The sequence below is a fragment of the Trichomycterus rosablanca genome, chromosome 8 (genome assembly GCF_030014385.1).
Source record: "Trichomycterus rosablanca isolate fTriRos1 chromosome 8, fTriRos1.hap1, whole genome shotgun sequence".
NCBI classification, from domain to species: domain Eukaryota; kingdom Metazoa; phylum Chordata; class Actinopteri; order Siluriformes; family Trichomycteridae; genus Trichomycterus; species Trichomycterus rosablanca.
Window position 1 is genome coordinate 28397136 of NC_085995.1, and position 20624 is coordinate 28417759.

At 39.3% G+C, this 20624-nt stretch overlaps 1 protein-coding gene across 5 annotated transcripts in view; it reads right to left on the reverse strand.

Annotated features, from left to right (window-relative positions):
* The window catches only part of ldb2a (LIM domain binding 2a), a 111933-nt gene extending 91791 nt beyond the window's left edge, over window positions 1–20142 (reverse strand). For all 5 annotated transcript variants that reach the window (XM_062999992.1, XM_062999991.1, XM_062999990.1 and 2 more), the window contains exon 1: window positions 19949–20142. In XM_062999992.1, coding sequence (XP_062856062.1) covers window positions 19949–20080 — 132 coding nt within the window. In that variant the 5' untranslated portion in view covers window positions 20081–20142. The remainder of the gene's footprint in view (window positions 1–19948) is intronic.
* Window positions 20143–20624: the final 482 nt, after the last annotated feature.

Below are 20624 nucleotides of genomic sequence, written 5' to 3' on the forward strand. Positions count from 1 at the left end.
AACAGGACGCTGGTAAAAACGGGTGATCCGCTCTTTATCTCTTATCAGTCCGGCACTGTAGCCTGGAAGGAACTGCGGGAAAGTCGCAGGAAAAAGGTGGAGCATCCTCTCAGCTTCTCCGCCACCTTATTGTTTCCATCAGTGCTGTTGTGTTTTTAATGTAATCTATCACACAGCAGACAGTGCCCTCATAACCTCTCCTTGTGTGATAATAAAAGGAGTTATTGACAATTCAAAACTATTGTTTAATGTTTCCGTACTAAATTCACTGTAATGGTTTATAATACATCAAGTCTAACATGTAGTAACAATAGAACAATGTGCTTGTACTAACTGCATGTACTGTCATGTCCCACCAGGACATACACTATATAGCCAAAAGTATGTGGACACCCATTCTAATTATTAAGTTTCAGAGTTTAACCATTGCAAACAGGTGTATAGAATCGGTCAAATAAAATAAATGTTACTCCTCCAGGTCTTCCAACTTAGGACAGGTCCTTTCCTGTTCTAGCAGAATGTTTCCCTGTGCGTAAAAATTTAGTTTGATGAGGTGGTGTGACCTGCACATGGCCCTGACATAAACCCTATTAAATATGTACAGAATAAATTAGAATGCCTATACCAGACAGGCCCTCCCTTCCTGTTAGTGCCTGACCTTACAAATGCTTTTTTCAACTAAATGGGTCTGAATGAATCTCGGTTTCTATTGTGCCGTGCAGATGGTTTTAAAATCTGGCATAATCAGCAAGAAAACATGAATCCAACCTAGTTTACATCATCAGTTTAATTGAGTGGTGGTGGCACAATTGTGTAATAAATGTTTCCTTGCATATGTTGAGCCCCCAAAGCTGAGAATCCATTGAATGTCACAGCCTATCTAGGTATTACTGCTGACCTTGTGTATCCCTTTAACCACAATTGCTAGCCTAGTGGGTAGAGCTTTGGGCTATCAATCAAAAGAGAGTTCGAATCCCAGCTCTGCCATTCAGCCACTGTTGGGCTCTTGAGCAAGACCCCTAACACTCTCTGCTCCAGGGGTGCCGTACAATGGCTGACCCTGCGCTCTGACCCCAGATTCCAAACAAGTTGGGATATGTGAAGAAAGAAGTTTGTTGTATTGTACACATGTACAGTATATGTACATATGACAAATAAAGGCGTTCTAAACTAGCTACCTCCACCAGTACCTTTCTCTCTGATAGAAACTGGTACAATAGATATGGCAATGTGTTCATTGTACTTTAATTGCAGGTAAATTCCCAGTCACTATTGGATGTTGAAGAATGGAAGATTGGGTGGTGCAGTGGTCCATTGGACCACTGTAAGTTTGTGAATATTTTACTTTATGCTCCTCTAAAAGAGTAAAACTGCTTATTTTGTTATAATAATGACATTAATGTTGACTAAAGAGCTTTAAGAGCTTTCTGAGACAGAAATGTGTGTTTATTTAATAAATTCAATTATTCATTCATTATCTGTTTGATTAATTGGGTGAAAAGCAGGAAACACCCAGAAAAGGTCACCAGTTCATCACAGGGCAGAAACACACACACATTCACAGACACACTTACACTTAGAGCAATTTTAGAAGCTCTGATTGGCCAGTTCACATGTCTTTGGACTTGGGAGAAAACCTGAGCACCCTGAGAGAAAACCTATATGAGAACATGGAGAACATCCCCCCACTGGAGAATTGAACCTGTAAGTTTGAATCTCAGCTGTGCTATCGACTTGGACAGATGTCTCCAGGCACAAAAGAGACACCAGTGCCTGTGGGAGGAAAGTAAATGGGGTTCCTACACCTTACTATCAGAGTCTGCTGCTGGTCTGTGGCTACCCTTAGAGCAAGGGTGGTGCAAGTGTCAGAGGAGTTATAATCAGGAATGGGAAATGACTGGATTGGGAGAAGACGGGAAAAATCCAACATCTTGTGGAATCCACACCTTTAAGAATTAAGGCTATTCGGAGAGCACCTACACATTAGTATTAGTATGGTGTTGATAATACATTAGTCAGTGAGTTTTGTTCTGCAGTTGTAAGATTTAATTCCCACCCACCACCAAAATCTCTTATTTCAGACTTTTTCTTTACCAGACTGCACAGTGAAATAGAATCCACCTGCCACCTGCAAATCAATTAAACATCAGGTGTTACAAATGATCATGATGTGTCTAATGACTTGCCATTCACTGGTAATAGCAGCTGTAATAAGACTATAGAGAAGCTGCATTGATTGGTTTATCTCTACGAGACTCTGGGAGTGAGTTTCTTCTCAGCAAAATGCATTATCGATTGCATTCAGATTGGGATATATCATCAGCGCCAACTCTCACTGCTCTTCTACATAAACACTTGCCATTCCAGAGCCATTAGCCAAGATTCATAAAGCTGTTCTCCCATTTGTTTTTACCCTGCTGAGCGCTTATGGATTTGCCGTTAGGTTTTTTTCTCTTTTGTTCACTTTGTCTCTGTATCTGTATTTCTCTCTGTGTGAATATTCATCAGTGCTATGCTAATGAGCTTTTGCTGTCCAAGGTCGGTGATGCTCCTCCTCTGAATGTTAAACACTTGCTACAATGGAATCATTTTTGCCAAACAATAAACTTACAGTCAGGTATTACTAATTCTTACCTTACATATGCTATTGAATATTTGTTATACAATGATTATAGATAACTAAACAAAACATAAAATCACACAAAAAGAAAAAACGTTATCCAACAACATATAACTTTAATTAAAAAGGTAACTTGTTAATCCACATTTAATAAGATAGATAAAAAGTTTATATTACTTTTTACACAATACTGAAAATGACCATATTTGTTATATCGAGTATGCCTTGGATACACTGGTTATCATTTGAGAATGTTTAAAACAAAGCACATGAGCAATAAAAACAAGTCAGAAACAACACTTTTCAACTGAATTATTGATTTGAATAGAATCAGGGAGCTGTGCTCTTATCTATGGTAAAGATTCATTCGTTTGCTCACTCTATTTCATTATGGTGTCGTGTGTAAACAACTCCATGGATCAGTGCGCAATCATTTTAGAGATTCAGTCATGGTTCAAGCCTTGAACAACAGCTGTATAAACCAATCAGGGCTTCCGAATTCAGATTTTGGGGTGGAATTTCAGTTGTTCCTCTAATCCAAGCTATATGCTATTTTTTTATTTCTTCGATGTGAGTCATTTGGGTGAGCTGGCAATGAAAAACTCTGTCTTTATTGGTTGTAGAGGTATAAGTGACAGCTTAGATAATAAATGACTAGTTTCAGCTTTTAACCGCAAAAGCCTAGAGAATAAATTATCTGTTGGATATGGATTTATATATTCTGGAAATATTTTGGAAACATGAAGGACAACATTTACAAAAAAGTGGATTATATCCCTAATGGAACAACATGGATTTAGATTGGTCTCAATTTGAAGAAGAGAAGCTCAGGTAAGCAGCAGTAATGATTTTATGATGCTGTGTGGTTGATCTGGGTCGCTGTGCTGCTGTTGGGAATTTTTTCGATGCTCATTTATTTAAAGTAAAATCGCAGTGGCCTGCCATTGTACTTTGTTAGATTTACATTATATCATATCTTATCGTATATATCTACTTCTCAAAAGCATATCGAGATATGACTTTTTCAGTCATATCGCCCAGCCCTAATGAATGGATGGATGGATGGATGGATAGATGGATAGATAGATGGATGGATGGATGGATGGATGGATGGATGGATGGATGGATGGATGGATGGATGGATGGATGGATGGATGGATGGATGGATAGATAGATAGATAGATAGATAGATAGATAGATAGATAGATAGATAGATAGATACTTTATTTATACCGAAGGAAATTATTGTCCTCCAAGAGCTGAACAAGAACAAAAGAAATAATTATGAATAAATATATATTCTAGAAGCAGTAGTATAGATTATAACCAATATATACATATAATTATAAATATAAAAGATAAAAATATCAAAGAATCATCAAAGAATTATATGTAGGTTTGAAATGACAGTATGGGTGTCAGTATGAGTTGAAGTCCGATTTAACGTCCCTGCCATCGTGTGGTGTTGAACAGTCTGACTGTCTGGAGTTCAAAAGACTTTCTCAGCCTGTCTGTTGAGCAGGACAGAGACAGCGGTCTATCACTAAACACACTCCTCTGTCTGGTGATGCGCTGTTCAGGGGGTGCTGTGTTTTATCCATTATAGATAAAGGTTTTTTGAGTGTCCTTTCCTTATTCACCAGCATAAAAGTGTCAATGATTGCAATTTAACTTTTTCAATAATTTATTATTATTATCAAGTTTTTCCACATAAATGTATCTTCTATGCTCTTTACAGTAAAAAATTCTGTCATAAACTGCTAGTCTTAGGTTTATTTACAGCATCTTCATTGGGTTAGGATTGTAAGTTTGTCTTAGCCACTCTAACACATTTGTTCTGTTTCTTTACAGCCCTTTAAATGTAAACTGACGTTTGTATTTTGGTTCATTGTCCTGCAGCATAACCCAATAACTTATGACAGATAAGCTTACTTTTTTTTCTTCTGTCAATCATTTGATTCACGTTGGCTGAATCCATGGGTGCAGAACTCGTGAATATGGAGGGCTGACTGCATTTGCAAAATACTTTTTAGATATATGTTAACACCCATTCTTAGCTCTTCTGAAAGTTTCTTAGATTGTTGACAGCTTGTATTTTATGGCAAGGTTCAAGTCAAATTTATATTGGTTAGGCACCCAGGTGGCGCAGTGAGATATTCCACTAGCACACCAGCGCTAAGATTCTGAACACCCTGGTTCGAGTCTCAGCTCTGCTACTGGTCGGCTGGGCCCCAACTAGCGGGCACTATGTGCGAATCCACCAAAGCACGGGCAAAAAAGAAGGGGTTGAGGACTGAGTATATAACAGTAACAGCAGAAACAGCAGAAACAGCAGCAACAGCATCAGAGGTGAGACAAAAACTTTTCACAGCACTGAAATGCCGAGATGTGTTTCATAGAAGAATAGATCATAACCAAGCTTGATGCACATACTGCCTGTTTAGACTTCACACACAGTTACAGAGATAACTTTCAAACAGCAGCATTTATTATTTAATTATTTATTATTTATTGTCTATATATTATTTAAAACACTGGATGTAGGAACATGAAAAGCTGTCTGCTTGAATGCTTTGCATGAACTTTGTATGAACCAGAACTTTTAAAGCTGAATGCAGTTACACTTGGGTTCCATGTTTTTTTTTTTTCTTTAAACAATTTTATTCCTTACAAGACAGCAACCGAACATGGTGTGTGTTATAAATAAAAACAGAGCTGGGATTTGGTCACAGACACATTCCGAAGGTATGTTCTATTGGTCTTTTAACAGCTTTTTTTTGCATTTTCTCCCGATTTATCGCATTCAATTTTGTCTTCCGCTGCTGAGGGATAACCGATTGCATCCGAGGAGAGCATGTCACAGCCCTCCTCTTCTCGCCCCTGCATTCTGCACAGGCGTCTCTTTCGCCAATCAGGGTCTTTACACATTGTATAAAGACCCGCCCACCCACACATAGTCCGGTAGTCCCCCCTGCAGATACAGTGGCCAATTAGTATCTGCTGCAGGCACTGCCAATTATGCCCGCCAGATGGCGCCCAGCCGACCAGTGGCAAGGGGGAGTTTCAAACTGAGGAGAATCTCAGCGCTGGTGTGCTAGCGAAATATCCTGCTGCACTACCTGGGCGCCTGTCTTTTAACAGTTTTGCAAAGTAAAACATTTTATTAGCTTAGAGGTTACATATTTTAATTCAACTATACTTTTTATGCATTTATATTATTTAAATAATGTAAACTTTTCACACATAGAAATGAAACAGAAGCTGTTTGGTGTCTTTATGCATGCTAATCTTTGCATACATGGATCTGTGTGTAACATTTTATAAAATATTTTTAAAATATTGTGAATTTTGCATCATGCTCTAGTAAAAAGGTAAACCTCTGCTTATTATCTTATAATAATGACACTAATGTTGGCAGGAGGAGCTTTAAGATACCAACTGCATCTCAGTTCATGGATGGCATGTTTAGTTAGCACTTATAATGAACTGTTTGCTACCGACTCTGTATAAAATCTACAATTTGAATCCTGAACTGGTTCCTCTCTCTGGGTTTATGTTCATTCTACTGTGTTACGTTACTGCCACATTTGTTATTTTACACTGTTTTTTAATCAATAAAAATAAAGACATGCTATTAAACGTATTGATTTTTATTGGGATTTTAGGGCTTGTTAGTTATTGCTAGTTAATGACAGTTGGTTATGAGTTAAAAGAAATTGCCAAAATATGCAGCCCTAGTAAGTAAGAAGAATCCATTACCTGAGACAAAAATGTGTGTGTAATAATGGAATTCATTCATTCTATATCAGTTTTATCCTGCTTTATCCTGGTCAGGGTCACAGTGGGTCTGATTCATTAGGTGAAAGGCAGAAAACACACCAAAAAGGTTGCCAGTCCATCACAGGGCAAAAACACACACACACATTCACAGGCACACTCACACTTAGGGCAATTTTTAAAAGCTTAGACTGCCCAGATTTTATGTCATTGGACTTGTGGGAGAAAACCTGAGCACCCAGGGAGAACATGCAAAATCCACACAGAAAGGACCCTGGCTCCCCAGCTGGTGAATCAAACCCAGGTCATTCTTGCTGTGAGGTTACAGAGCTACCCACTGTGCTACCATGCTGCCTATATAATATTTAACTAAAAACACTTCAATGGTTCTTTAAAGATGTAATTAAATTACAGTATTGTAAACAGAAACTACACTATATAAACAAAAGTATCTGGACATCTACACATTACACTTACAGGGGATTTATGACATCCCACTCTAAAGTCATAAAATAAGATAACACTTTATTAATCCCTGAACGGAAATTAGTTTTCCATCAGCTTACATACACACAACACAATTACACACAGGCATTAATATAGAACCCCCCTCGTGCAGCTATAACAGCTTTTACTATTCTGGGAAGGTTTTCTATAACATTTTGGAATTTTTGCCCATCAATCCAGAAATGCATTTGTGATGTCAGACACTGATGTTAGAAGACACTGATGCCTGGCTCACAATCTCTGCCCTAGTTCATCCCAAAGGTGTTTGATGGGGTTGAGGTCAAGGCTCTGTACAAGCCAGTCAAGTTCGTTCAAACAAGACTGACCCAACCATGCCTTTAAAGACCAAACTTTACAACTGGCACAATGCAGTCAGGCAAGGAACGTTCTGCTCATTCACCAAACCCAGACTCATACATCAGATTAGCAGATAGAGAAGTGTGATTTGATCACTCTACAAAACACGTTTCCTCGGCTCCAGAGTCCAGAAGCAACATGATTAACACCATTTCATCCAGCCTTTGGCAGTATGATTGGTGATGCGAGACTTGCAAGCAGCTGCTGGGCCATGGAAACCCATACCATGAAGCTGCCAGTGCACAGTTTTTGTGCTGATGTTAAAGCCAGAGGAGGTTTGGAACATTGTAGTTATCGAGTTTTGCATAATACCACTCACAGTTAATCAAGGAATATCTAGTAGGTTAGAAATGTAACAAACTGACTTGTTGCAATAGTAGCATATTGTCCTATGACCCTACTATATTGTCCTACTTCACATGCTCTAATTCACTGAGCTCTAAAGATCAACGCATTCTTTCACAAATGTTTGTAAAGGCAGACCACATGGCAACAGGCTTGATTTTTTACACCTGTAGCAATGGAACTAAATGAAATTCAATTATTACAAGGGTGTGTCCCAAAGCTTTCGTCCATACATTTAGCAAAAGTATGTAATGTCTCTAACAGTCAGTAACTCATTTCACCTTGTATGAAAAACATTTAGACATTTGAAATCCCAATCAGAAAAAGTCAGAAAAAGGTCAGGAAAAAACAAAAAACTTCACATATTTAATAAACCTCGCTTAAACGGCCCTACATTTTTTGGATTTGGATCTAATGCACAGGGAGATGTATCTGAAACCAAAACAGGTAAACTAAGAAAGTTAAACAAGATTAAAATAGCACATTAAGTGTGTGTTAATGTTAACCTGCTTGCCTAAACGTCGACTGCAAGTGAAAGTCTACAAGACCAGTCAGTACTCGTGCATTATGCATGATGTTGTGGCATTGCATCTCAGCACTACAGCCCACGTCTTCTTAAAGTTGCACACACTTCAGTTTCCATTAAATATACAGCACCTAACACAATTCACCATGGTCTTCTACTGAATGTTAACATCTTAGTCGTTTTGTACTGGGATTTAGGGGAAGAAGGAGATTTAGTGGAACACAAAATGTAATCAAATAAATTAATCATTAAAACTAGGAAACAACGGATGAATGGAGGCAATCAGAAAAATCCAAGAAAAACATCAGAGCTCTTATTACAGTTGCAATAACAAGCAACATGGTGAATCCAAAAGCTTTTGACAACAAGGGTCTGGTTCTGCTTCTTGAAAAGCAAATACAGCATTTTATAGTACAACCCCTATTTGTGTAAAATGCAATAAAAATTAGCAGTTAAAATGAAATTTTAATTTAATTTAATTTTAATTTTGAGTTTTTAGAATATTCAAGTTACAGCATTCCACAATGAGCAGGTGAACTGGTAACAGGTGAGGGAATCATGATTGAGTATAAAATAAAGGAGCCACCAAAGGATCAGTCTTTACAAGCAATAATGTGTCAAGGCTCACCAAAGTGTGCCAAATTTCAGGAGACAATTACCAATAAGCTCAAAACATTTCCCAATGCAAGTCTGAGAAAATAATTTATTCACCATCCACTGTTTATAATACTGTGAAAAGATTCATGGAATCTGTGTAGGGCAAAGCCAGAAAATACTATTAAATGTGTGTGACCTTTGAGCTCTCAGATGGCACTGCATAAGATACTAACATTCTACTGTGATAACTATAACCTCATGGGCTCAGGAGTACTTCAGAAAACCACTGTCACTGAACACAGTCTACCGCTGCATCAAGAAATGCAACCTGAAACTATTACACATCTGTATGCAGAAACAACTTGGAAGTTCTCTGGATCCAAGCTCATCTCAGATGGTTAAGATGAAAAGGTAAATTCAGAGTGTTGTCAGTGAAATGTGCAAAAATCAACATCTGTCATGGTATGGGGGAGCATCATTGCTCATGGCATGGGTAACTTGTATATGTTTGAAGGTACCATTGAGGTGGAGGCGTATATTGGGATTTTAAATATACACATGCTTGCCGAAAAGTCCATTATTATTTTACCAAGACAATGTCAGGTCTCACTCTGTATGTGCTACAACCATAGACACAGAATGAATGTGCTTGGCTGGTCTACCTGAAGTCCAGATCTGTCTCCTATTAAAAATGTAAGGTGCGGGCCACTCAGGTGGCACAGCGGTAAAATACGCTAGCACACCAGAGCTGGGATTTTGAGTACATCGTATCAAATCTCAGCTCTGCCATTCGGCTGGGCTGGGCGGCTACATGAACAACGATTGGTGCAATTACGACCTACACTGGCTGATTGATGGCGCCTGCGCAGAGTTGGGAAATAATGCTGATCAGGGTGTGGCTCTCCGTGCACAAGGCTGATCTGCATATGAACTCACCTCGTGCAGGTGAAAAGATGCAGTTGGTACTGCACACGTGTCAGAGGGGGCGTGTGTCAGTTGCGAAGCTCCTCAGTCAGCAGTGGAGGGTTGTATCGGTAAAGGTGAAGCGTAACACAATCAGGGTAATTTGATATGACTAGGTTGGGGAGAAAATTGGGGGGGGGGGGGGGGGGGGGGGGGGGGGGTGGAATCGGAGAAAATATTTATGGTGCAGCATGAAGAAATCAGACAACTGCCGCTCAGGTGGCGCAGCGGTAAAGTACGCTAGCGCACCAGAGTTGGGTTTCTAGATACATCGTATCAAAACTCAGCTCTACCTTTCCGACTGGGTTGGGCGGCAGTATGAACAACATTTGGCTGTTGTTCACGGGCTTAGGGGTAGAGTCGGAGCATAGGTCCTCATAACTGGTACAACTGCGGCCCCTGCTGGTTGACTGACGGCGCCTGCACAGGGCTGAGGAATAACATTGAGGGGGGTGTGACCCTCCCTGCGCAGTGTCTCTCGGTGTATGAACTCGGCTCGTGCAGGTGAAAAATGCAAGTCTGTACTGATTGCGTGCCGGAGGGGGCGCAAGTCAGTTGAGTGGTGTCCTCAGTCAGCGGCAAAAAGGGTCGAATCAGTATAGAGGACACAATCAGGGTAATTGGACATGACTAGAATAGGGATAAAAATTGATAATAAAAAAAAAAAAATCAGACAACTGCGACTGCGGACTGTAGAGCAGCTGAATTCTCATGTTAAGCAAGAATGGAGAAAAATTCTACTTGCAAAACTGCAACAATTAGTTTCCTCAGTTCCCAAAGCCTTAAAAAGCCTCGTTAATAGGAAAGGTGGTGGAACACAGTGATAAACACGCCTGTCCCAACTTTTTTTGAAGTGCATCAAATTCTGAATGTGTTTAATGTGAAAGCACTGGAAACCTTTTCTTTCTATTGTAATCAATTAAATAAAGATTAAAGAGAAAAAAACTAACAGTGTGTTCTGAAGCAGTTCTGCACAGAAGACTAGGCTTACATTTCTTCAAAGTGATGTGAATGACTGATACCAAATTATAGGATGTGTTACTCTGCAGTGTCTCATGCTAAACATTGAGAGGCTCACTTTTTCACAAATAAAAGGCTTTATTTTGAGATCATTAGTTATGTAGAGAAGCTCATGGCTGTTGAGTATTAGTACAAGTATTAAGGAGTCAGAGAATTTTTTACAGTCTGAAATCAGCCCAGTGACAATCCTGGACCTACGGAGGAAGTCCTAATAAGTCAATTAATGCTTAACAGGTTAATTAATTTTACAACTGGAATGATGTCCAAAACATTTCACATGCCACAAGTATTATTATATATACACCGATCAGGCATAACATTATGACCACCTTTCTAATATTGTGTTGGTCCCCTTTTTGCTGCCAAAACAGCCCTGACCCGTCAAGGCATGGACTCCACTAGACCCCTGAAGCAGCAGATCCTTTAACTCCTGTAAGTTGCAAGGTGGGGCCTCCATGGATCGGACTTGTTTGTCCAGGGTGGACAGGGGTCAGTCCTGCTATGCAGCCCCATACACAACAAACTGTGATGCACTGTGTATTCTGACACCTTTCTATCAGAACCAGCATTAACTTCTTCAGCAATCTGAGTTACAGTAGCTCAACTGTTGGATGGGACCACACGGGCCAGCCTTCGCTCCCCACGTGCATCAATGAGCCTTGGCCGCCCATGATCCTGTCGCCGGTTTACCACTGATACATAGTGACCACTGCAGACCGGGAACACCCCACAAGAGCCGCAGTTTTGGAGATGCGCTGACCCAGTCTTCTAGCCATCACAATTTGGCCCTTGTCAAACTTGCTCAAATCCTTACGCTTGCCCATTTTTCCTGCTTATAACACATCAACTCTGAGGATAAAATGTTCACTTGCTGCCTAATATATCCCACCCACTAACAGGTGCCGTGATGAAGAGATAATCAGTGTTATTCACTTCACCTGTTAGTGGTCATAATGTTATGCCTTGTCGGTATATATATATATATATATAATTTATCATCAAATATGAAGTATATAATTGAATAAACGGATGCACTTCAATATCAGCAAAGAATGATGATTGGCCAGTAGTGCCCAAACTTTTGCATACAGCTGTAAGTTGATGTTGTTGCAACAGCCAGCCAGTACAAATCAAAATGTTGGCTCAAACATTAAAAAAGAGATTAAAGTACAACACAGTTCATAAAACAATTGTGTGACCTTCAGATTTGTGCAAAGTTAAAGTAATAATGTGTGTGAGGGAGAGGAGGCCAGAGCTTTTAGACTCCCTGTCAGGTTCATAAATGGAAGATTTATCTAGTAATGTAGTGGAGGAAAAGGTCATCACGTAAATGTAAAGCAGAGACACCTGATGGTCTACAACACTGTAAAACAAATTCAGTGCTTTGGAGAGGTGGCAATTTATTGGGTATACTGTGTGAACACTGCTCGGGCGGCACGGTGGCTTAGTGGGTAGCACTGTCGCCTCACAACAAGTCTGGGTCCTGGGTTCGATCCCCAGGTGGGGCGGTCCGGGTCCTTCCTGTGCAGAGTTTGCATGTTCTCCCCTTGTCCGTGTGGGTTTCCTCTGGGTGCTCCGGTTTCCTCCCACAGTCCAAAAACATGCCACCAGGCTAATTGGAAACACTGAATTGTCCTATAGATACCTAGGCGCTAGATGCACAAAACCAGTGCATTGTAGTGCTGGTCCCAAGCCCGGATAAAATAGAGAGGGGTGTGTCAGGAAGGGCATCCGGCGTAAAAATTGTGCCAAATCGATGCGCGGATCATGATCCGCCGAGAGCCGGCGAAACATTTATTTCCACAAATGCAAATGCACTGAAAATACTACACTTTTAATTCTAAATCAAAACATTAACAACATTTAGCCAGTTTGTGTTAATCCTTTACAGAAAGTTAAGAAAAATGAATATTAGGCTGTTCAAAAGAATAGCAGTGCAGCATTTTTCTTTAAAAACTCAAAAAAATTATCTATAAACTGAAAATGTTTGAGGTTTCACTTTACTTTCAATTACTAAACTAATATTTAGTGGCATAACAATTGTTTCCGAGATCTGTGTTGCATGGAGTCGACCAACTTCTGGCACCTCTGAACAGGTATTCCAGTCCAGGATGATTACACTACATTCCACAGTTCTTCTGCAATTTTGGGTTTTGCCTCAAAAGAACGTGTTTCAGATATCAGCCCACCAGTTCTCTATGGGATTGAAGTCAGGGGATTGGGCTGGCCACTTTATTACCTCAATCTTGTTTGTCTGTAACCAAGATGTTTTGGGTCATTGTCATGTTAAAACACCCATTTTAAGGACATTTCTTCTTCGACATAGGGCAACATGATCTCCTCAAGTATTCTGATATATTTAAACTGATCCATGATTCCTCGTATGTGATAAATAGGCGTAACACCATGGTATGAAAAACATCCTCATATCATAGTTTTGTACCACCGTGCTTTACTGTCTTCACAGTGTACTTTGGCTCGAATTCAGTGCTCGAGGGTCATCTGACATACTGTCTATGGCCACTTGACCCAAAAAGAACAATTTTGCTTCCACCAGTCCACAAAATGTTGAGCCATTTCTCTTAGGACCAGTCAATGTGTTCATTGGGAAATTTGAACTCATTCAGGACGCGTCTTTATCTTAACAACGGGACTTTGCAAGGAGTTCTTTCTGGTAAATTGGCTTCACTTAATCATCTTCTGTACTCACTGGGAACTTCAGATGTTCCTTGATCTTTCTGGAGGTGATCACTGGCTGAACCTTTGCCATTCTGGCTATTCTTTGATCCATTCATACAGTAGTTTCACGCTTCCTTCTGCATCTTTCAGGTTTTGGTCACTTTAAGGCATTTGAGATCATTTTAGCTGAGCAGCCTATCATTTGCTGCACTTCTCTGTATGTTTTTTCCCTCTAAAATCAACTTTTTAATCAAAGTACGCTGTTCATCAGAACAATGTCTGGAACAACCCATTTTACCCAGTATTTCAGAAGGAAATGCGCTATGACCAACCTGTGCAACATTTGCCACCCTCCTACCTTAAATAAGGGCCAAAATTGACACCCGTTCTTCTGCAGAATGAATGACTTCACCAATTGAACTCCTCACTGCTATTATTTTGAACAACCCCCTTTCAATCAATGCTTCGATTACTCAGAATGAACGGCATGCATGTCTATTCCTAATTGTTGGGTTTGTTTTGTTTTCAATACTCTACTACACTTTCAAGTACATTTTTTGCTATGTAGAAATAGCATTTCTACTAAAAACATTGATTTATCAAGTTAATGGTGTTGGACTGCTATTTTTTTTAACACCACTGTATCTATAAAAGGCAGTTGTAGCCTAGTGGTTAAGGTACTAGACCAGTAATCAGAACTTTGCCGGTTCAAACCCCACCATTGTCAGGTTGCCACTGTTGGGCCCTTGAGCAAGGCCCTTAACCCTCAATTGCTTTGGATAAAAGCATCTGCTAAATGCTGAAAAATTAAATATATATATATATATATTAGGGCTGTCGAAGTTAACGCGATAATAACGCATTAACGCGACCTCAATTTAACGCGATTAAAAAAATTAGTGCCATTAACGCAAATTCTAGTTCATGTTGACACTTGACTGGTAGAACAAACGTTTTAATGTCGGACTTGCCACCGTTTTTCATTTGCGGTTTGTTAACATAATGTAACCGATCGTGGTAGTGATGCACTTGCATAATAAAGAAATAAATACACGCTATATTCACAAGTTGTCGGGAGCAGAACACTTTATTACACTTAATTAACTTCTTCTTCTGTACCGAATACCGGAAAGCTGAGTCGAGCACGTTAGTTCATGAACTATGGAAGCCCCAAAGGGTCAAAACACACTCACTTCGTGTAGAAACGTCCATTAAACCATCGTCACGATACAACCACAGACAAGTCTGATACAATAACTACACCTTATCCCATCTAAAGCACCGCTGATCTACAATGTTTGCTGATGGAGAAATTCTAACCTACAATCTGACATTTACTGCCTAGTATGTGAGTGAATAAAACTCCCTTACAGTTTTCTCTTGTCCCAGCAGTTTTTAACATAAGTACATTTAGCATAAAATGTGTTCACCATTTTAATTGTAACATTTCACTTAAAAATCCTTGTTTTCTATAACATTTACACAGATTTTTTTTAATGCGATTAATCGCGATTAACTATATGAAATGCTGAGATTAATCGCGATTAAAATTTTTAATCGTTTGACAGCCCTAATATATATATATATATATATATATATATATATATATATATATATATATATATATATATATATATATATATATATATATATATAAAAAAAAGTATCAAATTTGTCGTAAGTTTGGAGTTACTTTTATGCTCACCAGGGTTTTCATAATTAGTTATTTTGATTATCATAGCCTTCCTGTTGGCTAACTTTTCTACACTGACCTCTCTAGTAAACAAACAAACAGTTTCTACCACAGATCTGCCACTCACTAGATGTTTTCTTTTCCTTTTTTTGTTTTCACAACATTCTGTGTCAAATCTAGAGGTTGTTTTGCATTATAATCTCAGAAGAGCAGCAATTTCTGAAACATTTCCACCATTATGGCGTTTAATGTAAACATTTACTAAATCGTTTAGACCCATGTTTGTATGCATTAAACTGCAACCTTATAACTGTTTAACAGACCAAACAGCCAACAGAACACCAGCAGTCCTTTTAAAAGTAATGAATGAAAGGACCAGAAGACTATGAATGGGTTTGTTGGTAAATTACCTTAATGGGCAGGTGTACAAGTGTTCCTATAAAATTGCATATATGTGTATATATGATCATGCATTGTCCTTCCAATTTAGTCGTATCCAATTTCCCGATCACATTTCTCTTCCTCTACTGCTGCTGACCTCCACTCCTGGTTGAGGAGAGGAGTGACTAACATACACTGACACATGCAGTAGCCGACTGCTTCTTATCACCTGCACCAGGAGGGCTCTTATGGGGCTCAGTATCACGTACAGAGAGTCACGCACTGATCTCCACTATCCCCCGTCTCTGTGCATGTGTCATCATAAAGCCAGCAGAGTTCATCATTGCAGCAGTTATGAGGAATCCCTTCCGGCAATCCCATCTGCGAATGAGCTTATTATTGTCTGTATAGGCGCCCAACCTGATGGCAGTAGAGCTCAGATTTGAATTACGCTAGCACACCAGAGCTGACATTTGATGTTTTTAAGCTTTTTTTTATGGCTGATCCACCTGAGCACCAACATCTGACTGTTGTCATTTATATAGAAGCACAGTTCTGCTAGACCTGCAGTCTGCCCATTTGTTTTCTAAATCAAATCGGAATAAAAAGGACTTAACTAACACTAACTAGAAGGGACAGCGCTAGGTAGAACCGTGACCATGGTCAGCACGCCAGCTACTTAATCCACCAACGCACCAACTCACACTCACAGTCACATGCTTCTCCCTTGGCTCTAAATAAAAAGAAAGCATCAAAAATTCGAATCAGGTAACTGAACCGATTCTTGGTTCAAAGAATCGAGAATTGAATCAGTTCACTGGTTTGATTCTTTGTTAGGCTTCAGATGAAGTGGAATAGTAATTGATAGAAAGACATAAACAACAAACAATACAGAACTCACACTGGCCGCCTGAGGAATAACTAAACATCACATTGGTGTTCAGACTTCCTTTTCATAGACCCAAGACCAGGTGCGGTGAGTTAGCACTGATGAGCACTACAACTGAGATCCGTAGTTTTCCTGGAACTACGACGGGTCGATTTACACTTCCAGATGCAGGGAGAAGCAGACAAAGGTAATCAACCCTTCACATGACCAACCTGATCGTCCCTTTAGCTGGTTTTGAGTTTAAGAAGTCAATCGTAACAGTGTTCATATTCTCATTCGCTTGTGTTGTTTACGTCAAAGAAAAAACTGTACCATGTCTGATATAGGCCTATAAATAGCCATATTTCACGTACATCTTCAAAACAGTACAGAGCACTACTTGGGTCAATGCAAACTCTGCAGTGCGAATCACTGTATTTCTTTCTGGAAGATTTTATGCCTGTTCATTATTTTATGACTTTTAAAACTTCTAAAAAATAAGTTTATCTTCTGTTTATTCCCCAATACTGTTATTGTTAAAATAACCTGACTCTAATATGTCACACAGTATTGCAGTCAGACGCCAGGTGACACAGAGGTCCATTTAACTAGCCCACCACCTCTGGGATCCAGGTTCGAATCTCAGTGGTTCTATCAGCTGGTGTTTACACAGACTTGATTGGCTATGTCTGGGTGGAATGTCCGAACTCATGCAATGGATAGGCCATGCACTAGGCAGAGTATTCTTGCTTTGTGTCTAGTGCTTCCTGGTGGAACCGGACCTGCTGTGGCTCTGTCCAGGATGAAGCAGTTGATGAAAATGAAATGAAAACATGAAATGAACAATACTGCAGTTAGTGCAGTTAGATCTGACTGGGTAAATAGCTTAGGTCAACAGTGCCCTTGAATGCAAATATTTTGAAAGTACAATTTCAAAAGTGGGGACCAGGATACATCTTCCAAAAACACCAAAAAAGGGACACAACAGGTGTTGATGGAGTGGCTTCATTTATAGTGCAACTATTTTGACAGTGGTAGCCTAGTGGGTGGAGCTTTGAGCTATCAATTAAAAGGTTGAGAGTTCAAATCCTGTCCCCTAAACAAGGCGCCTATCCCTCTCAGCTCCAGGGGCACCATGTAGCCAAATGGTTAAGGTACTGGATTAGTAATCAAGGTACTGGTTAAAGCCCCATCACTGCCAGGTTGCCATTGTTAAGCCCTTGAGCAAGACCCTTAACCCTCAATTACTTAGACTGTCACCGTACTGTAAGTCGCTTTGGGATAAAAGCATGTAAATGTATTGTGTGTAAACTAACACCAGAAAGGTGCAACCAACCTTATTGATGTTATGTATGTTGGTCTTACTGACAATCAATACCTGATGTAAAAATTGTAAGCAGTGTTTGCAAACAGTTCTGCTGCCCACTGCAGATCACTGGAAATGTAGACCATGTGTTAACCAATCAAACCTTCATTCCTTAACAGGTTTATATGGTACAAAAACTATATTACTAGTCAAAATATACTGATTCTACAGTTAATATAAATATATGTAGCATGGGATTATACACACTCATGCTTACTGGTAATTAAGATAGCAAATCCCCTGTTTTTTTTTAAGTGGAAACCCACGCAGACACATGAAAAACAAGTCAAACTTCTCTCAGACTGTACACCCGAAGTTATGATTAAACCCAGGTTCCAGTGTCAGTCTGCTCTGATCTGTGCACAGTTTTATCCTTCAGATCATGTCACATGTGCTTCACCACATAATCCAAATACATTGCATTGAAATAAGTGTATACTTTTAAGTACGTCAGCACATTTTATTTTTTGAATGAAACTTCACTGAATTGTATGTATGAACAGTATTTAGGCAAAGAAGAATAAGCTTTGATAAGTTGAAATCTGCATACTAAGGACATTTGGCAATAAGTGGGTGCAAATTTCTTTTTTAATGATAATGCACATATTTTAATCAGACATTTTTAGTACACAACAGTTTTCCAATTTGGTGTTACACTAAGTCTTCCAAAATTAAGTGAGCCTTGGTTCACAATTCTTAATAAAAACCAGACTCAAAACTGCAAAGTACTGTTTGTCCATATTATTTAACACTACGACAGCTTAGTATATCACATATTACATATCTCATCTATAATATTTAATGCTAGGATACTTCTATTCTATTTTTTATTCTATTTATTCAATTACATAATATGTACACATTACATAATGTGTACTTTAATTGCTTGTACTTTAATACTTTTTGCTTTAATGTACCTGGAGCTGCTGTAAGAACTGACTTTCCCTATGGGATTAATAAAGCTATCTATCTGTCTATCTATCTATGTCCATGAGTTTTGAAGTGACAGGCTGCTAACAGTTGAAGTCAATCTGTCCACAGCACAAAATTCTAACATGTCATATTCATACTGTTTTTCTTCTTATAAAAGTGTGACTATGATGCCAATGTGACAACTTTTCAAAACCTATATGTATAATGAGAATGTCACACAAGTACTGTATGTTGATTGAAAATTGTACTATAAGTTTGCATGTTCTCCCGTCTGTGGGTTTCCTCCAGGAGCTCAGGTTTCCTCTCATAGTCCAAAGACATGCAAGTGAACTGGAGATATAAAATTGTCCATGACTGTGTTTGATTTTGAGGCAAAGAAGAATAAGCTTTGATGAGTTGAAATCTGCACATTAAGAACATTTGTCAATAAGTGGGTGCAAATTTATTTTAATCAGACATTTTAGTACACAACAGTTTTCCAATTTGTTGTTACACTAAGTCTTCCAAAATTAAGTGAGTCTTAGTTCACATTTCCTCAATGGAACCAGACTCAAAACTGCAAAGTATGTTCATGAGTTATGAAGTGACAGGCTGCTAACAGTTGAAGTCAATCTGTCCACAGCACAAAATTCTAACATGTCATATTCATTCTGTTTTTCTTCTTATAAAAGTGTGAATATGATGCCAATGCGACAACTTTTCAAAACCTATATGTATAATGAGAATGTCACACAAGTACTGTATGTTGCATCCCCAGGTGGGGCAGTCCGGGTCCTTTCTGTGTGGAGTTTGCATGTTCTCCCATGTTTGAGAGGGTTTCCTCCGGGAGCTCCGGTTTCCTCCCACAATCCAAAGACATGCAGGTGAGGTGAACTGGAGATACAAAATTGTCCATGACTGTGTTTGACTTTGTTAAACTTGTGAACTGATGAATCTTGTGTAATGAGTAACTGCCGTTTCTGTCATGAATGTATCCAAAGTGTGTAAATCATGACGTTGAAATCCTAATAAATGAATAAATAAATAAAGTAAATACTGTACGCTGTATGCACTTTCAGTTTCTAAAGAAAATCCTTCTTTGGAGTTGCATGAACACCTACAGAATGCATGCATAAGTGAGTTCACTATACATATGAAACCGTGATCACTAAAAAAACAACTCTAAACATCCGCTGAACGTTGCGCACTTTTAAAACTCACTATTAAAACACGCACTATTAAAAGTAATGCAAACCAACGAATAAATCCTGTACACACACCGTGCACGCGGAATCAGCCAACTTTTCCACAGAACACAGCGCGCGCTGAGAACTCACCTCTGTGCGGGACTGCAGCCGTTTGTTCAGCTCATAGATCCGGTACTCGGGCTGCATTGCGTACGGCGCGTGTCTCCGGTAGAAGGGCCCGAACGGAGAAGCATAAAAAGGGTCGTGAGCCGGATTGGACATGTCTTATATGTAATATCTGTTACCTAGGATCTAACGCCTAAAGCACAAATCTTCCAGCTACAGTTCAGCATCAGCGCAGCGCACGTGGAATCTCTCTCTCTCTTTCTGAGCGCGCTCTCAGTATAGCTCTCGCGCCCGGCGCTGATCGAAACACGCTGCACGAGGACAGGAGGAGAGGAGAGGAGAGCGCGAGCTGAGAGGAGGAGGAGCGCTGCTTATTGGAGAGAGCAGGAGAACCAAAGTCCGATCAGTCTTTAAATACTCCAAACATTAACCTTTCTGACTTAACCCTCAGACTTAATATTACATGAATGTTTCTGACTTAACCCTCTGACTTAATATTACATGAATGTTTCTGACTTAACCCTCAGACTTAATATTACATGAATGTTTCTGACTTAACCCTCAGACTTAATATTACATGAATGTTTCTGACTTAACCCTCAGACTTAATACTACATTAATGTTTCTGACTTAACCCTCAGACTTAATATTACATGAATGTTTCTGACTTAACCCTCAGACTTAATACTACATTAATGTT